Source organism: Muscardinus avellanarius (assembly GCF_963383645.1).
Source record: "Muscardinus avellanarius genome assembly, chromosome: 19".
NCBI lineage: Eukaryota > Metazoa > Chordata > Mammalia > Rodentia > Gliridae > Muscardinus > Muscardinus avellanarius.
The window spans coordinates 20306251-20320499 of NC_137805.1; the positions used below are offsets into that span (position 1 = coordinate 20306251).

Genomic DNA, 14249 nt, shown 5'->3' on the forward strand with positions numbered 1-14249 from the left:
AGAGCTGGAGGTATATTTCTGAGGTAGAATGCTCTGGGGTTCAATCCCCAGTACCACAACAAAATCAGATATCTTGAAACATAGCTGACACAAACTGCATAGAGCTATGATTTTAAAAGTTTTAACATGCACAAATACCTGTCAAACTATCACCATAGTCTCGGTAATAAGCATATTCAGCATCCAAGTTTCCTCCCAATACCACCTGCCTCTGCTCTCTGCAGTCCAGGGATCAAACCCAGAGCCTCAGGCACATAAGCAAGTACTCTACCTTCAGGCTCAGTCCTCAGCCCTCCTCCTGCCTTTCAAGACCTCTCCTAACCCTTTCAATCTGCCCTCCATCCCCAAGAATCTAAAGACTTTCTCTCACTATAGATTAGTTTAAATGTTATACACATGGACTCTCTCTTACCATAGGGCATTCTACCTATAAGCTATATCCCCAGTCCATTTTTTTTTAATTAAAAAAAAATTTTGGTGGTACTGGGGGTGGAATCCAGGGTCTTTTAACTCTGGCTATATTCCCAGGGTTATTTTATACTTTATTTGGCAACAGGGTCTCACTAAGTTGCTGAGAGCCTCACTAAGTAGCTGAGGCTGGCTTCGAACCTGTGCGATCCTCTTGTCTCAGCCTCCAAAGTACTAGTAATACAGGTGTGCATCACCCAGCCCAGTTCCACTCATCCTTTTTTTTTTTTTTTTTTTTTTTTTGGTGGTACTGGGGTTCCTGAAAGCCCTTCTACTTCCGGGCTACACTCCCAGACCTATTTTTTTACTTTTTTTATATGGAAACAAGGTCTCTTAAGCCAGCAAGGCTGGCTCTGAACCAGCTCAATCCTCCTGTCTCCACCTCCCAAGCGTGGGGATTACAAGCATGTGCCACCACGCCTGGCAACCACTCATCCTTTTAAATGTGTCCCATAACTATTTTTTACCAATTCCTCCACTACTGTGATTATCAAAATGGTTGAAGGAAAATGTTTCATCATTTTATTCCATTATATCCTCTTAGAAGTAACACAAGAATAAAGCCAAGATTCATTCCCAAACTAATAGCTAGCTTAAATTTGTGTTAGTTCTAAGGTGAAAATCTTAACAATCCTAAAATTCTTATGCCAACACAGTTAGTACTGGATCAATTTTACTCTACAGAACGGCAAACTTTAAGGCCTTAATAAAACAAGCAGGAGCAATCCATAAATGTCTCTTTGTTCCCAGAGAAGAAAACACAAGATCATGAGGTTTTCGCTGGCAGAGGCGGACAGCTGGGTGACCCACCGTGAGAAAGCCTTCTTTTGGTAGCACAAACAAAAGTCTACCACTGTAGTGTAACTGTTTTCAAGGGCTTTCCATACCTTGTATTTTTCTTTACTTGTGCCTCTAAAATTTTACTGTGTATTTATTTATATGCTACCTTCTCGGCTATGTTCCACAAAAATGGGGACTCGTCCGACTCTCGTGTAATGTTTAGCCATGGCCTCTCACAGTCAGAGAAGGCTGAATGACACAAAAGGACATGCGAGCAAGGTGTGGCAGTGCATGCCCGTTATGCCAGCGCTTGGCCAGGAGGAGCACAGGTTCAGGAGCCTCTGCAACTGAGTAAGACTCTGGGCAACCTAAGGAGACCCTGTTTAAAACAAAAAATAAAACAGGACTAGGGGCAGAGCTCGGAGACAGAATACCTTTGGGTTCAATACACAGTACAAAAAAAAAAGGCCAGGCATGGGGGTGCATGCCTGTGATCCCAGTACTTGGGAGGCCGAGACAGAAGGATCTCAGGTTTTAGACCAGCCTCAGCAAATAGTGAGACTCTCAGCAACCTAGTGAGACCCTGTTTCAAAACAAAAACAAAATATAAAGAGCTGAGGTGGTCAGGCCTGGTGACGCACGCACACGCTTGTAATACCCCAGCTTGGGAGGCTGAGACAGGAGGATCATGTAGGTGTGAAGCCAGCCTCAGCTACTTAGTGAGGCTCTCAGCAACTTAGTGAGACCCTGTTTCCAAATAAAATATAAAACAGGTCTGGGAGTATAGCCTGGAGGTAGAAAAGCCCCTGGGTCCCACCCCCAGTACCACCAAAAAAAAAAAAAAAAAAAAAAAAAGCTGAGGGTGGAGCTCAAGAGATAGAGCATCCCTAGGTTCAATGTTCTATCCTCAGTAACACACACACACACACACACACACACACACACACACACACGAGAGCAATATACCACACTGTTAATAGCAATTATTCAGGGGGAATTTTACTTCTTCAATTATCTTTCTTTGTCTTAAATTTTTATTGAATAATCTTTATTACTTTAGAACCAGACAAAAAGTAATGTGTTTGAGAGAGGGACAGAAAACAGACCTGGCCCCTCGGAGGCCGCCTTGCTCCATGGTGATGGCCATCTCCCAGGTGACCTGCACGCTTGGAGATCCCTCCAGGGCTCTGGGTAATCTTCAGTTTTCTCTTGAGGACCTGAGGCTGCACTGGCGGGCTCCCAGCTGGCTTGCACTGGGGCACCAGGCCCTTCCTCCTTCTGGAACTGTAAGCCAAGTATCAAATGTCCTGGAATAGCAACCTTTTTTCCTTCCAGTAGGTTCTGCCTGGACGTGTCCCCGTCAAAGAGTCTTGTGTCCCCAGACTGTGAGAATTTATTTTCTTCTGCATCACTTAGCTGGCTAGTGGTACACTTTTCATTACACTTTGTGAATTAAGTAAGAGAATGAAAGATAAAAATTCTCTAAAGATAAATCTGCACACAACAGTGGCAAAACAATAAAGGAGCCTTAAAGAAAAAATGAATATTGAAGGTACAGAGGCACAAGCCTGTAGTCCCAGCTACTTGAGAGGCTAAGGCAGGAAGATCACAAGTTTGAAGCCAGCCTGGCCAATTTAGTAGGACCCTGCCATAAAATAAAAAATAAAAAGGTTGAGGGTATGGCTTTGTGGTCAAGCACTCCTGGGTTCAATTCCCAGTACTTCCAAATAAAAATTTTTAAAAAGGATGCATCTGCTGCATACAGTGGTGTACACCTATAAACAATATTTGAAGACCAACCAAGACAAGAAGATGACAAGTGTGAGGTCAGCTTCAGCAAATTATTGAGGCCCTCAACAACTTAACCAAGACCCTGTTTCAAAATAATAAACAACAAGGGCTGGGGATACAACTTGGAGTTAGAATGCTCCAATGCTCCTTGGTTCAATCCCAGTACCAAAAAAAAAAAAAAAGAATGTGAAAGCAGACTGGCCTCTCCCGTGCCTCTGTCATGGGCATCATTACAACATTTGGCTGCAAGAGCTGATGGCTTCCTAAAAATCAACAGGCAACCAACTTCCTAATGGCACTGTACATCCCACAGCAGAGTGGCCAGTGAGTAGCAGAACCTGTGGGCACTTGGCACCCACGTAGTCACTTTTAGGCAGGAGCAACACGATACTCCGGAACCAAGAGTGGCACAGGTCATCTGCTGTACACATTCTTAGAGTCAACAGCGGAGAGGCCAAAGCCTTATCTCTTATAAGGACCAGAAATAAAATAACTGGCTTTCAGGTGTTATTTACAAATGGCACACTTGTAATACCAGTACTTGGGAGGCTGAGACAGAAGGATCCCAGGTTCAAGGTCAGCCTCAGTGAGGCTGTCCACAATTTAGTTAGACCCTGTTTCAAAATAAAAAATATGGCTGGGAGTATAGCTCAGAGGTACACACACACACACACACACACACACACACACACACACACACACACACACTGGCTTCAGCACTCAACATTCTTACCCTCCCATTATGGGTATTGATTGTATCAGTCAATAGAGCAAAAAACTTCAATGGAGAGTCCACTAGTCTGATAAGAACTAAAGACAATTTGAACTTTCTTTTACCTGTAAGCTTTGGGCCACTTCTCTCAAGCTGCAAGAACAAATCCTAAGCTGTAATACTCCTGGAGTTGCTTGCATTCCTTCACTGGTTGCCCCTCTCTACCTTCATGGGTTTTGTTTGTTTTGCAGTGCCAGGGTTGGACGCGGAGCCTTGCACCTGAGCCAAGCCCTCTCCCCCCACCTACATCTCCAGTCCTCGTCCTCATCCTGACAACTCCCCACAAGGGTGACTCCTTGTCCAGGGAGTAGCTTTGTCAGGAGAGCAAGCTCCTGCCCGCTCCCGTGCTCCCACCTGTGGTACCTTCTGCTGCTGTGATGTGGCACGCAGTGCCTCACCAGACACAACACTCAGTCCTGGAATTCTCGCCCTCCAGAACCATGAGCCAAAGAAATTCCACCATTTACCCAGTCCACAGCCTTCTGTTTCAGCAGTAACAAAGACAGAAAATACAGAGAAGCGGGGCTGCTGCTATAAGCAGTGTTTGTAAATGTGGAAGCAGTTGTGGAACTGGGTAACAGGCAGAAGTTGGAAGAATGTGAAGAAAAGGCCATGCTCCTTGATGGCCATGCACGGAATATCAAGAGCGATTCTGGTGAAGACTTAGGAGAGCTGTAGGGGAGACTTTACTTAGGTGCCTATGATCAGACACCTAAGTAAAAGGCCATTCTGTTAAAGTCTCAGACTGAGATGAAGTATGAGAAACTGAGGAAAGGCCATCCTTGTTATGAAGTAGTTAGGATGCCAGACAAACACCCCCACCATCAGGAAGACCTGTCATTGGGGCGTCGCCCTCATTGTAGCATGTTTTAGAGGAAGCTAGCATAGGAAACTAGGGTTAGAGTACTAGGGCTGGACCCAGCGATACGTACTAGTAGTCCAGTACTTGGAAGGCTGAGACAAGAGGACCACAGGTTTAAAACCAGCTTTAGCATCTTAGTGAGGCCCTCAGCAACTTAGCAAGACCCAATTTCAAAATAAACAATAAAACCGGGCTGGGGTGCAGTTCAGAGGTAGAATGTCCCCGAGTTTCATCCCCAGTAACAGAGAGAGAGAAAGAGTAGATGAGAGAGAGAGAGAGAACGAACACGAACTAGAGATGGAACCCAGGGGCATTCTACCTCCGAACTACACTCCTAACCCTATTTTTTATTCTTTATTTTGAAACAGGATCTCACTGAGTTGCAAAGGGCCTCACAAAGTAGTTGAGTCTGTCCACGAACTATGATCCTCCTGTCTCATCCTCCTAAATGCTGGGATCACAAGTGTGCACCACCATGCCCGGCTGTTTTATTTTTATTTTTGAAACAGGGTCTTGACAAATTGCTGAGGGGCTCACTAAGTTGTTGAGGCTAGCCTTAAACCTGTGATCCTCTTATCTCAGTCCCAAGTACTAGGATTACAGGCCTGTGATACCATGTCCCACCTCAAAGTTGTTCTGATATATATTAGCTAACAATGTTAAAAATGTTGGTGATAAACTGGATGCAGAGGCCCATGCCTGTAACCCCAGTACTTGAGATGCTGAGATCAGAGGATCACAGATTCAGGACCAGCCTCAGCAATTTAGCAAGAGCTTGTCTCAAAATAAAAGATACAACAGGACTGGCATATAGCTTGAAGGTAGAATGCTCCTGGGTTTAATCCCCAGTACCACATATACACAAAGAAATGTTGGTGATAAAAACACCTGCAAGCCGGGCATGGTGGTGCACGCTTGTAATTCCCACGCTTGGGAGGCAGAGACAGGAGGATCATGCAGGTTCGAAACCAGCCGCACTGGCTTAATCTTGTTTCCAAATAAAAAGTTAAAATAGGTCTGGGAGTGTAGCCCGGAGGTAGAAGGGTTTCCAGGAACCACAATACCACACACACATAAAAAAACCAACAAACAAAAAACATGCAAACAAGACAAAACTCCACACAAAGAAAAATCAGCTACCCTTTTCTGGAGAGACTAGAAGACCTGGCTACCTGGCCCACATTCCTGCGGGCAGCATCAGGAAGAGGTATGGTGGCTGCTGCCCCCTGTTGATGGAGCATGGTCTCCAGTTCTCCACAGCCCTCAGCATCCCCAGCATAACTAAGAAGGGAGAAAAATCTTCTTAGGGATATATGTGTAAACGGAAATATATATATGCATATATATAAAAAACTTCAGTGGCTATAACTGTTCTATGTATCATTAGTTAGTCTAAGACAAGAAAAAAAGGAGGGAAAGACTAAGTGCATAAATAGGGAAGAAGACTAGAGAAACAGCCCCAGGTACAGAGGAAAAAGGCTGAATTAAGTGGATAATTTCCTATGAATACATAAGCCACCAAAACTGAAACCACAAAGAGATATCAAATCTGAACAGACTGATGGTCCAGAAGAAACTATCAAAGTGCTATTAAAAAAAAAAAAAAAAAGCATCAGGCTTAGGACCTTTACCAAAGAATTCTACAAAAAAAATTTTTTTTTTTTTTTTGGTGGCACTGGGGTTCCTGGAAGCCCTTCTACCTTCGGGCTACACTCCCAGACCTATTTTTACATTTTTATTTGGAAACAGGGTCTCCTAAGCCAGCGTGACGCGGCTGGCTTCAAACCTGTGCGATCCTCCTGTCTCTGCCTCCCAAGCGCGGGGATTACAAGCGTGCGCCACCACGCCCAGCAGAATTCTACCAGCAGAAATCACCATATTGCCCAGGCTGTCCTTGAACTCCTGGGCTCAATCAATCCTCTTGCCTCAGCCTCCCACATATATGAGACTATGGGTGAATATCACTATGCCCAGCCAGAGAACACTTTTAATAAAGCTATAGAAAACATTAAAACAATGTGATAAAGATAGCACTGAAAAAATAAATTTTAAGCTCAGCATGGAGTGCATGCCTGTTATCCCAATGCTTGGGAGACTGGCAAGAGAATCACAGGTTTGAGATCAGCCTTAACAATTTAGTTTGAGACTAATATAGGGATACCCCTAGGTGTATCTCTGAAGTAGAATGCCCTTGAATTCAATCCCCAGTATAGGAAGGAAGGAAGGAAGGAAGGAAGGAAGGAAGGAAGGAAGGAAGGAAGGGAGTATAGTTCAGTGCATAGCATAGCACAGCATATGACAGGCACTGGGTTTGATCCCTATTACTGCAAAGGAAAAGAAAAAAAAATTATAGACAAATCTCACAAATAATAAATTACTAAATGAAGTATTAACAGACTCTAGCTATACATTAACAGAGTTCATTCCAGGAATGCAATGATGATTTAATAATATAAATCCTATGACTATGTCTCCTTTTTTTTTTTTTTTTTTTTTTTTGGTGGTACTAGGGGTAGAACCCAGGGGCTTTCTACCTCCGGGCTATACTCCCAGACCTATTTTATACTTTATTTGGGAACAGGATCTCACTAAGTAGCTGAGGCTGGCTTCAAACCTGTGTGTACCCGGCCTATTTTCTATTTTAAAACAACATTATCCAGGGCTCAGATCTTGCTCAGTGGCAAATCTCTTGCCTTGTAAGTGCAATACCCTGAGTTTAATTCCAAGTACCACCAAAAAAAAAAAAAAAAAAAAAAAGACAGATGCATGACTCAGTACTTGGGTACTTGGGAGGCTAAGACAGGAGGAGCACAGTTCATGGACAGCCTCAGCTAGTGAAGCCCTTTGCAACTTAGTGAGATCCTGTTTCAAAATAAAAAAAATAAAAAATTGGGCTGGAGGTATAGCTTGGAGGTACAATGTTCCTGGGTTCCCAGTACCACAAAATAAATAAACTAATTAATTAATTAATTAAATATTCAAGCCAGGCGTGGTGGCGCACACTTGTAATCCCAGTGCTTGGGAGGCTGAGAGAGGAGGAGGATCACACAGGTTCTAAGGCAGCCTCAACTACTTAGGCTCATAGCAACTTAGTGAAACCCTGTTTCCAAATAAAAGTATAAAATAGGTCTGGGAGCCAGGCGTGGTGGCGCATGCTTGTAATTCCAGCATTTGGGATTTTTTTTTTTGTGGTACTTGGGATGGAACCCAGGGGCCTTCTACCTCCGAGCTATACTCCCAGACCTATTTCATATTGTTTTGGAAAAAGGGTCTCACTAAGTTGCTGAGAGCCTCACTAAGTAGCTGAGGCTGGCTTCGAACTTGTGCAATCCTTCTCTCTCAGTCTCCCAAGTACTGGGATTACAAGTGTGCACCGCCATGCTCAGCTTGTCTTCTCTATTTTATATAATTGAAAATGTCCATGATAGAGTCAGAGTTAATGTGCATGAGGACCCAAACAAAGGAGGGCCATAAAAGACATAAATAATTGCAAAGGTATACAATAGGCTTATACAAACACACATAAAATGCCACCTAACAAGTAATGTAAATTAAAGCTAAAATCAGATATTTTCTATCAGTCAAAGGTCATAAACTGTGGTAATATACAGGATCAGAGGGGAGGCAACTCAGCCTGACTTAGGAGTACAAATCAGCACACCCTATTTGGAGTAATTTGGCCTACCTTTCAAAGGTATGAATGCACACCCCTTGGCCCAGCAATTCCACTTCTAGGAATCCATTCTATGGGTATTCATTCACTAATTCATCTATTATGTGGCAGGCACTGGAGACACAGAGGTGAAGAAAACAACTGGCTCTAGTGTACTTCCATTCTTGTGGGACAGGAGACATGAAGCAAGTCGACAAGCACGCATGCAATGATAATGCCAGCTAAGTGGTAAGGTAAACAGGGATGGGCTGGTCTGGGAAGCACGAGTCTGGGAGAGGTAACAGGGAAAGAAGCCAAGGGCTAGCACAAATGTGGCCTTCCTTCTCTGTTTCGCCTTTTATTCGCCCAACAGCCTTTTGTCCATCCAAAGGATGTAGGCACCACTGAATGATTTTCTTTGACCTCTGATATAAAACCCAAAATCAGTCAGGCCAGCATTATTTCCAACATTACTGAGCATGTCAATTTGACTTTTTCAAAGTAAGAATTTTCCAAATTATCTAAACTTCATGCTAAGCTTGTTAATAGAAGTGTATTAGGAAGCTGGGTATGGTAGCAGACTCCCGCAGTCCCAGTATTTAGGAGGGTGAGACACGAGGTTCACAGGTTCAAGGCCAACCTCTTCAACATAGCTAGACCTATCTCATTTTTTTGTGTATGTGATACTGGGGATTGAACCCAGGATTATTCTACTTCTGAGCTATACACACAGCCCAATTTTCTTATTCTTTATTTTGAAACAGGGTCTAAGTTGCAGAGGGCCACACTAAGTTGCTAAGGCTGGCTATGAATCTGATATCCTCTTGTCTCAGCCTCCCAAGTACAGGGATTGCAGGCATGTGCCCCCACACCTGGCTAGACCTTGTCTTAAAATTAAAAAATCCTGGGTTGCTGAAGGTCTCACCAAATTGCAGAGGCTGGCCTCGAGCCTGCAATCTACTGGTCTTACCAGTCTTTGCCTCTCAAGTACTGGAATTACAGGCTTGTATCACCACATCCAGCTGAGAGATTTTTGTGTTTTTTTGTTTTGTTTGTTTGTTTTGTCTTGTGATGCTGGAGACGGAACCCAGGGGCTTTCTACCTCTGAGCTACACTCCCAGCCCTATTTGTTATTCTTTATTTTGAAACAGGGTCTCACGAAGTTGTGGAGGGCCTCATCAGTAAGTAGCTGAGGCTGGTTGAGAACCTTCTATGCTCCTGTCTCAGCTTCCTAAGTACTGGTATTACAAGCATGCGCCACCATGCCCAGCTTTGCCAATCATTTTAAACAAGCTTATTTAACATCTCTAAAAATTTGTTTTCTAAGTTAAAACACGTTGTTTGATGTTTTTGAAGAATTTACCTTATAGTTATGTGTTTCGTAGTTTTAGATTAACTCATCTTCAACAAATCACTAACAAATGATAGGATGCTCTTAAGGATGGTTTACTGACAATTCATAAGTTCTTCTCAGCCTCCAAGTACTGTGATTACAAGCGTGGGCCACCATGCTCAGCTGATAAACATCTTATACTGAAGTCACCAGTGTCAATCAGGGGCATTCCAACTGATGCCCAAAGAAATGACTACTACTAATCCCTCAGAATATCATATACTCAAGGCTTCACACTTGCTCTGAATGAGTGAGGCACCACCACCACTGTAATCCCAGTACTTGGGAGACTGAGACAGGAAGGTCGCAGGCAATTCAGCGACTGTGTTTAAAAATAAATAAAAAGCAGTGGGGGTGTAGCTCCGAGTCAGAATGCCCCCGAGTTTAACACACATACGCAATGATATGTTCTCAAACAGCCAGATAGCGAAGAACCAGCTTAGAAAGAAATCTGTCCCTGTGAAATAAACTACCTCAGTTTGGAAATCAGCTTTACATAACCGCATTCTTCTCCTTCCCAAAAGGGGACTGCAAAAAGCCCAAGGACTTCAGGACTTGATACTGATTACCAACGAGCCCAACTCCTGTGTGGATCTCCAGCGTCTGCCTCCTGCGCCGAGAACCACCGGCTTCCCTCCAACAGCCAAGGATGTGGCGCATCCTTCCTTTCCCTTGGACACCGCAGGCCATTTAACCCTTCCCCAAAGGTTCAGCTGCAAAAGCCACTTCTAATAACAGTTACCCAGGTAGAAGGACCGAGGGGGAGACCAGGGCATCACCGCAGGCTTCCACGCAGACAGGTGCGGCCAGCCCAAGAGGTGCATCCAGCGCTCCCGAGGTCTGGCGCTGGCCCCCGCGCCCCACCGCCTCCGGGCCGCCTGTCCTGGCCTGCCCACCCCTGTGGGGGGGGGGTCAAGACTTTCAGGCCGCTCCACACCCTTCGTTACAGGGGGAAAGGGTAGCAGGCGTGCAGGGCTCCCGTGCTGGAGGCGGGGATGGGTGCGTGGAGGGCGGCGGCGACCCTGGATCCAGGCGGAGGATGGAGGGGCGCTCCCCGGCCCGGAGCTGGAGAAGGATGGGGGTGGGGAGCTCCCGAGGGCAGAGGTCGGAAGGGTCGGAGAGCGCACCGGGCGCGGCAGGTAAGGGGCTCGGGAGCGCCGCACCTGCGGGCCAGGGAGGCGGACGGAGGGGACGCGCCGCCCTCACCTGCCGAGCGCCCGCTTCATGCCCGCGTCGGCTGCGCAGCGCGGCTCCGCCGGCCCCTTGCCCCCCAGGCGCAGGTCCCGCTTCAGGCGGCAGTCGGCGTCCAGCGCCGCGGCGGCCGGGCCGGAGGAGGGCGAGCCCGAGGCGGCGCAGCGCTCATGCTCCAGGGCGACCGGCTCGGCCCGCTTCCTCATCCCGCGGCCGACAACACCAAGCCCTCGGCGCGCTGGCCTGCCGCCCGAGCCGCGCCGCAGTGCCGCGCTCGCAGCCGTCGCCGCCGGCCCCGCAGCCCCTTACATCCCGGCCGCGGCCGCGGCGCCGCCGAGCCGCGCAGGCCAATCAGAGCGGGATCCCGCGGCCCCGCCCCGCCCTCCCCCGGGGGGCGGGCCCAGCAGCCCCCGCGCGCCTGCCGCCATTTTGGAGAAGGGCAAACGAAGCCACGTAGTCACGTCGTCGTCAGGGCAGCGCTAAGCTGCGGGGTTTGCTGCGCAGAGGGCCGGGTGGGTCTCGGGGCTGGACAGATGCTCTTTCCTGGGCGCCGTCGCCGGCGAGCGGGCCGGGCGCCGTGGTCCAGGGGTCCGGGCAGTGAGAACATAGGAGGACGCCCGGGCAGCCCGAGGCGCCCGCGAAGCCCGCTTCCCGCGCCCATTTCGGGGTTGCCCCAAACCCCGAAATGTTCTCCTTAAGAGCTATACGAACAGAAAGGTAACAAGGCACAATTCCGTTTTAAGGACTTATAGGTATTTCCCCACAGGACTTTAAAAATATGTTTTCATGTAGTTAATATTTAATATGAAACATATTATAGATACATATATTTAACTTTGGGATCGAACATATCGAACGCTTGCATTCTTTTTAGTTTTGTGAAGCAATTAGAACTAGTACGTTAATTAAAAAAAAATCCGTTTCGAGCCGGACATGGTGGCGCACTCTTGTAATCCCTGCACTTGGGGGGGCTGAGACCGGATTATCACAGGTTCGAAGCCATCCTCGCCAATATAGAGGTCTTCTGCAATTCAGTGAGACTCTTGTTTCCAAACAAGAAATGATATCGGGTTGGGATATAACCTGGAGGTAGAATACCTCTGGGTTCCATCCTCAATGCCCCCCCATCTTTCAATATTGAATTTGCACTTAAGAAATCCAAATTAAGTAGCAATTCAGCCCATCCTAAAAACAGAAAAGGAAATAAAGAACAGTTTCACAAATTTAGGGGTTTTGTTTTGTTTGGGTGCGTTAGGGGCATGAGTGCGTGTCCCTGTCTGTGGTACTGAGAATTAAGCCCAGGGGTGTTCTACCACTGAGCTGCACTCCCAGCCGTATTTATTTATTTTATCATTTATCATTATTATTATTATTTGCAGTACTGGGGATTGAACCCAGGAGCATTCTACCTCCAAGTTACACTCCCCAGCCCTATTTTTTATTCTTTACTTTGAAACAGGCTTTCACTAAGTAGCTGAGGCTGGCCACAAACCTGCAATCCTCCTGTCTCAGCCTCCCAAGTACTGGGATGACAAGCATGCACTACCATGCCAGGCTTTTATTTATTGTTTATTAATGTATTAATTTATATATTTTTGTGGTACTGGGGATTGGACCCAGGGCTATTCTACCTCTAAGCTACACCCCAGCCCTCTTTTTTTTTTTTTTTTTTTTTTTGGTGGTCCTGGGGGTGGAACTCAGAGGCTTTCTACCTCCGGGCTATACTCCCAGACCTATTTTATATTTTTATTTGGAAACAGGGTCTCACTAAGTTGCTGAGAGCCTCACTAAGTAGCTGAGGCTGGCTTCGAACCTGTGCGATCCTCCTGTCTCAGCCTCCCAAGCACAGGGATTACAAGCGTGCGCCACCACGCCCGGCCCCAGCCCTCTTTTTATTTTATAGTTTGAAACAGGATCTCACTAAATTGCAGAGGGCCTTGCTAAATTGCTGAGGCTGAAACTGAACTTGTGGTCTTCCAGTCCCAGCCTCCCAAGTACTGAGATTACAAGTGTGCACCACCACACCCAGATCCTTTTTTCATTTTTTAAAAATTTGAAACAGGGTCTTTCTAAATTACAGCACTGGCCTGGAACCTATGATTCTCCAGACTCAACCTCCCACATACTGGGATCACAGGCGTGTGCCACCATGCCTCACCCATAATCCTGTGTTTGTTAAAACAAAAACAAATAAAATACTTACCTAAGTTATTTCCTCCTGTATAGGTGGAAAGAAAATGTTGCAGCTGGGTGTGGTGGCACACCTTTGTAATTCCAGTGTTTGGGAGGCTGAGTCAGGAGGATCCTGGTTTGCAGACAGCCTCAGCTACTTAGTGAGGCCCTTTGCAACTCAGTGAGACTCTGTTTCAAATAAAGAATAAAAACAATAGGGCTGGGAATGTTGCTGGAAAGTAGAATGCCCCTGGGTTCCTAGTACTGAAAAAAAAAAAAAAAAAAAAAGAAAAGAAAAAGAAAAAGAAATATTGCTCAGTTTAAGGATAAGATTCAAAGACTACTTCTTAAAATGTGCCATTCCCAAGCTCGGCGTGGTGGCGCAAGTTTTTAATCCCAGCATTTGGGAGGCTGAGACAGGAGGATCAAGGTTCAAAGACAGCCTATTATTTAGGCCCCTTGCAACTCAGTGAGACCCTGTTTCAAAATTAAGAATAAAAAATAGGGCTGAGGTTGTAGCTGGGAGGTAGAATGTGTAGGGTACAGTCCCCAGTACCACACATACACAAAAAGCAATTAATATTGCTTATGCGCTAAGGATGACTATAGATCAGTGACATATAAGCTTACCTAGCATGTATGGGGCCCTGAGTTCCATCCTCAGTACCAAAAAAGGAAATACTGCTTTTCAAAAAAAATTGGCAAATAAAACATTATTTTTACGTCAGTGATTACTACCTTTGATTCTATATGGTTAGGAAATTCTCCATAAACATTTAAGCAAGAAAATGTTTATCGAGGTCGTGTTAATCTAGGACAGTCTCCTCCTTTAATTTCACAAATATTTTAAGGGTGATAGTGTAGAGCTGAAAGTGGGAGGCCGAGCTATGCAGTCCGATCAGTTTATGAGCGGGTGGCCTTGGGCTAGTTTCTTATCAGTACCCAGTCTTAATGACCACCTGCGCTGGAGCGCGCAGCCCACCCGCTCCGCTTCCGGGGCGCGCAGGAGGCCCGTGTCTCCGCGAGGCCGCCGTAGGCCGATTGGCTGGGCGCGCTCCGATTGGCTGGGCGCGCTCCGATTGGCTGGGCGCGCTCCGATTGGCTGGGCGCGCCGAGCGCCAAAGGCTCGGGCCCCGAGCGCGGGAAGGGCGGCCAGGAACCCAGCTGC

The 14249-nt window shown here is 46.3% G+C and overlaps 1 protein-coding gene across 1 annotated transcript in view; it reads right to left on the reverse strand.

Moving 5' to 3' along the window:
• Positions 1-11115, reverse strand: part of ABHD12 (abhydrolase domain containing 12, lysophospholipase) — a gene marked incomplete at both ends in the record, with an annotated part of 56662 nt that extends 45547 nt beyond the window's left edge. Inside the window, one exon of the mRNA XM_080716574.1 lies at positions 10925-11115. Within this exon, the coding sequence (XP_080572700.1) occupies positions 10925-11115 (191 nt within the window). The remainder of the gene's footprint in view (positions 1-10924) is intronic.
• Between the last annotated feature and the right edge of the window lie 3134 nt (positions 11116-14249).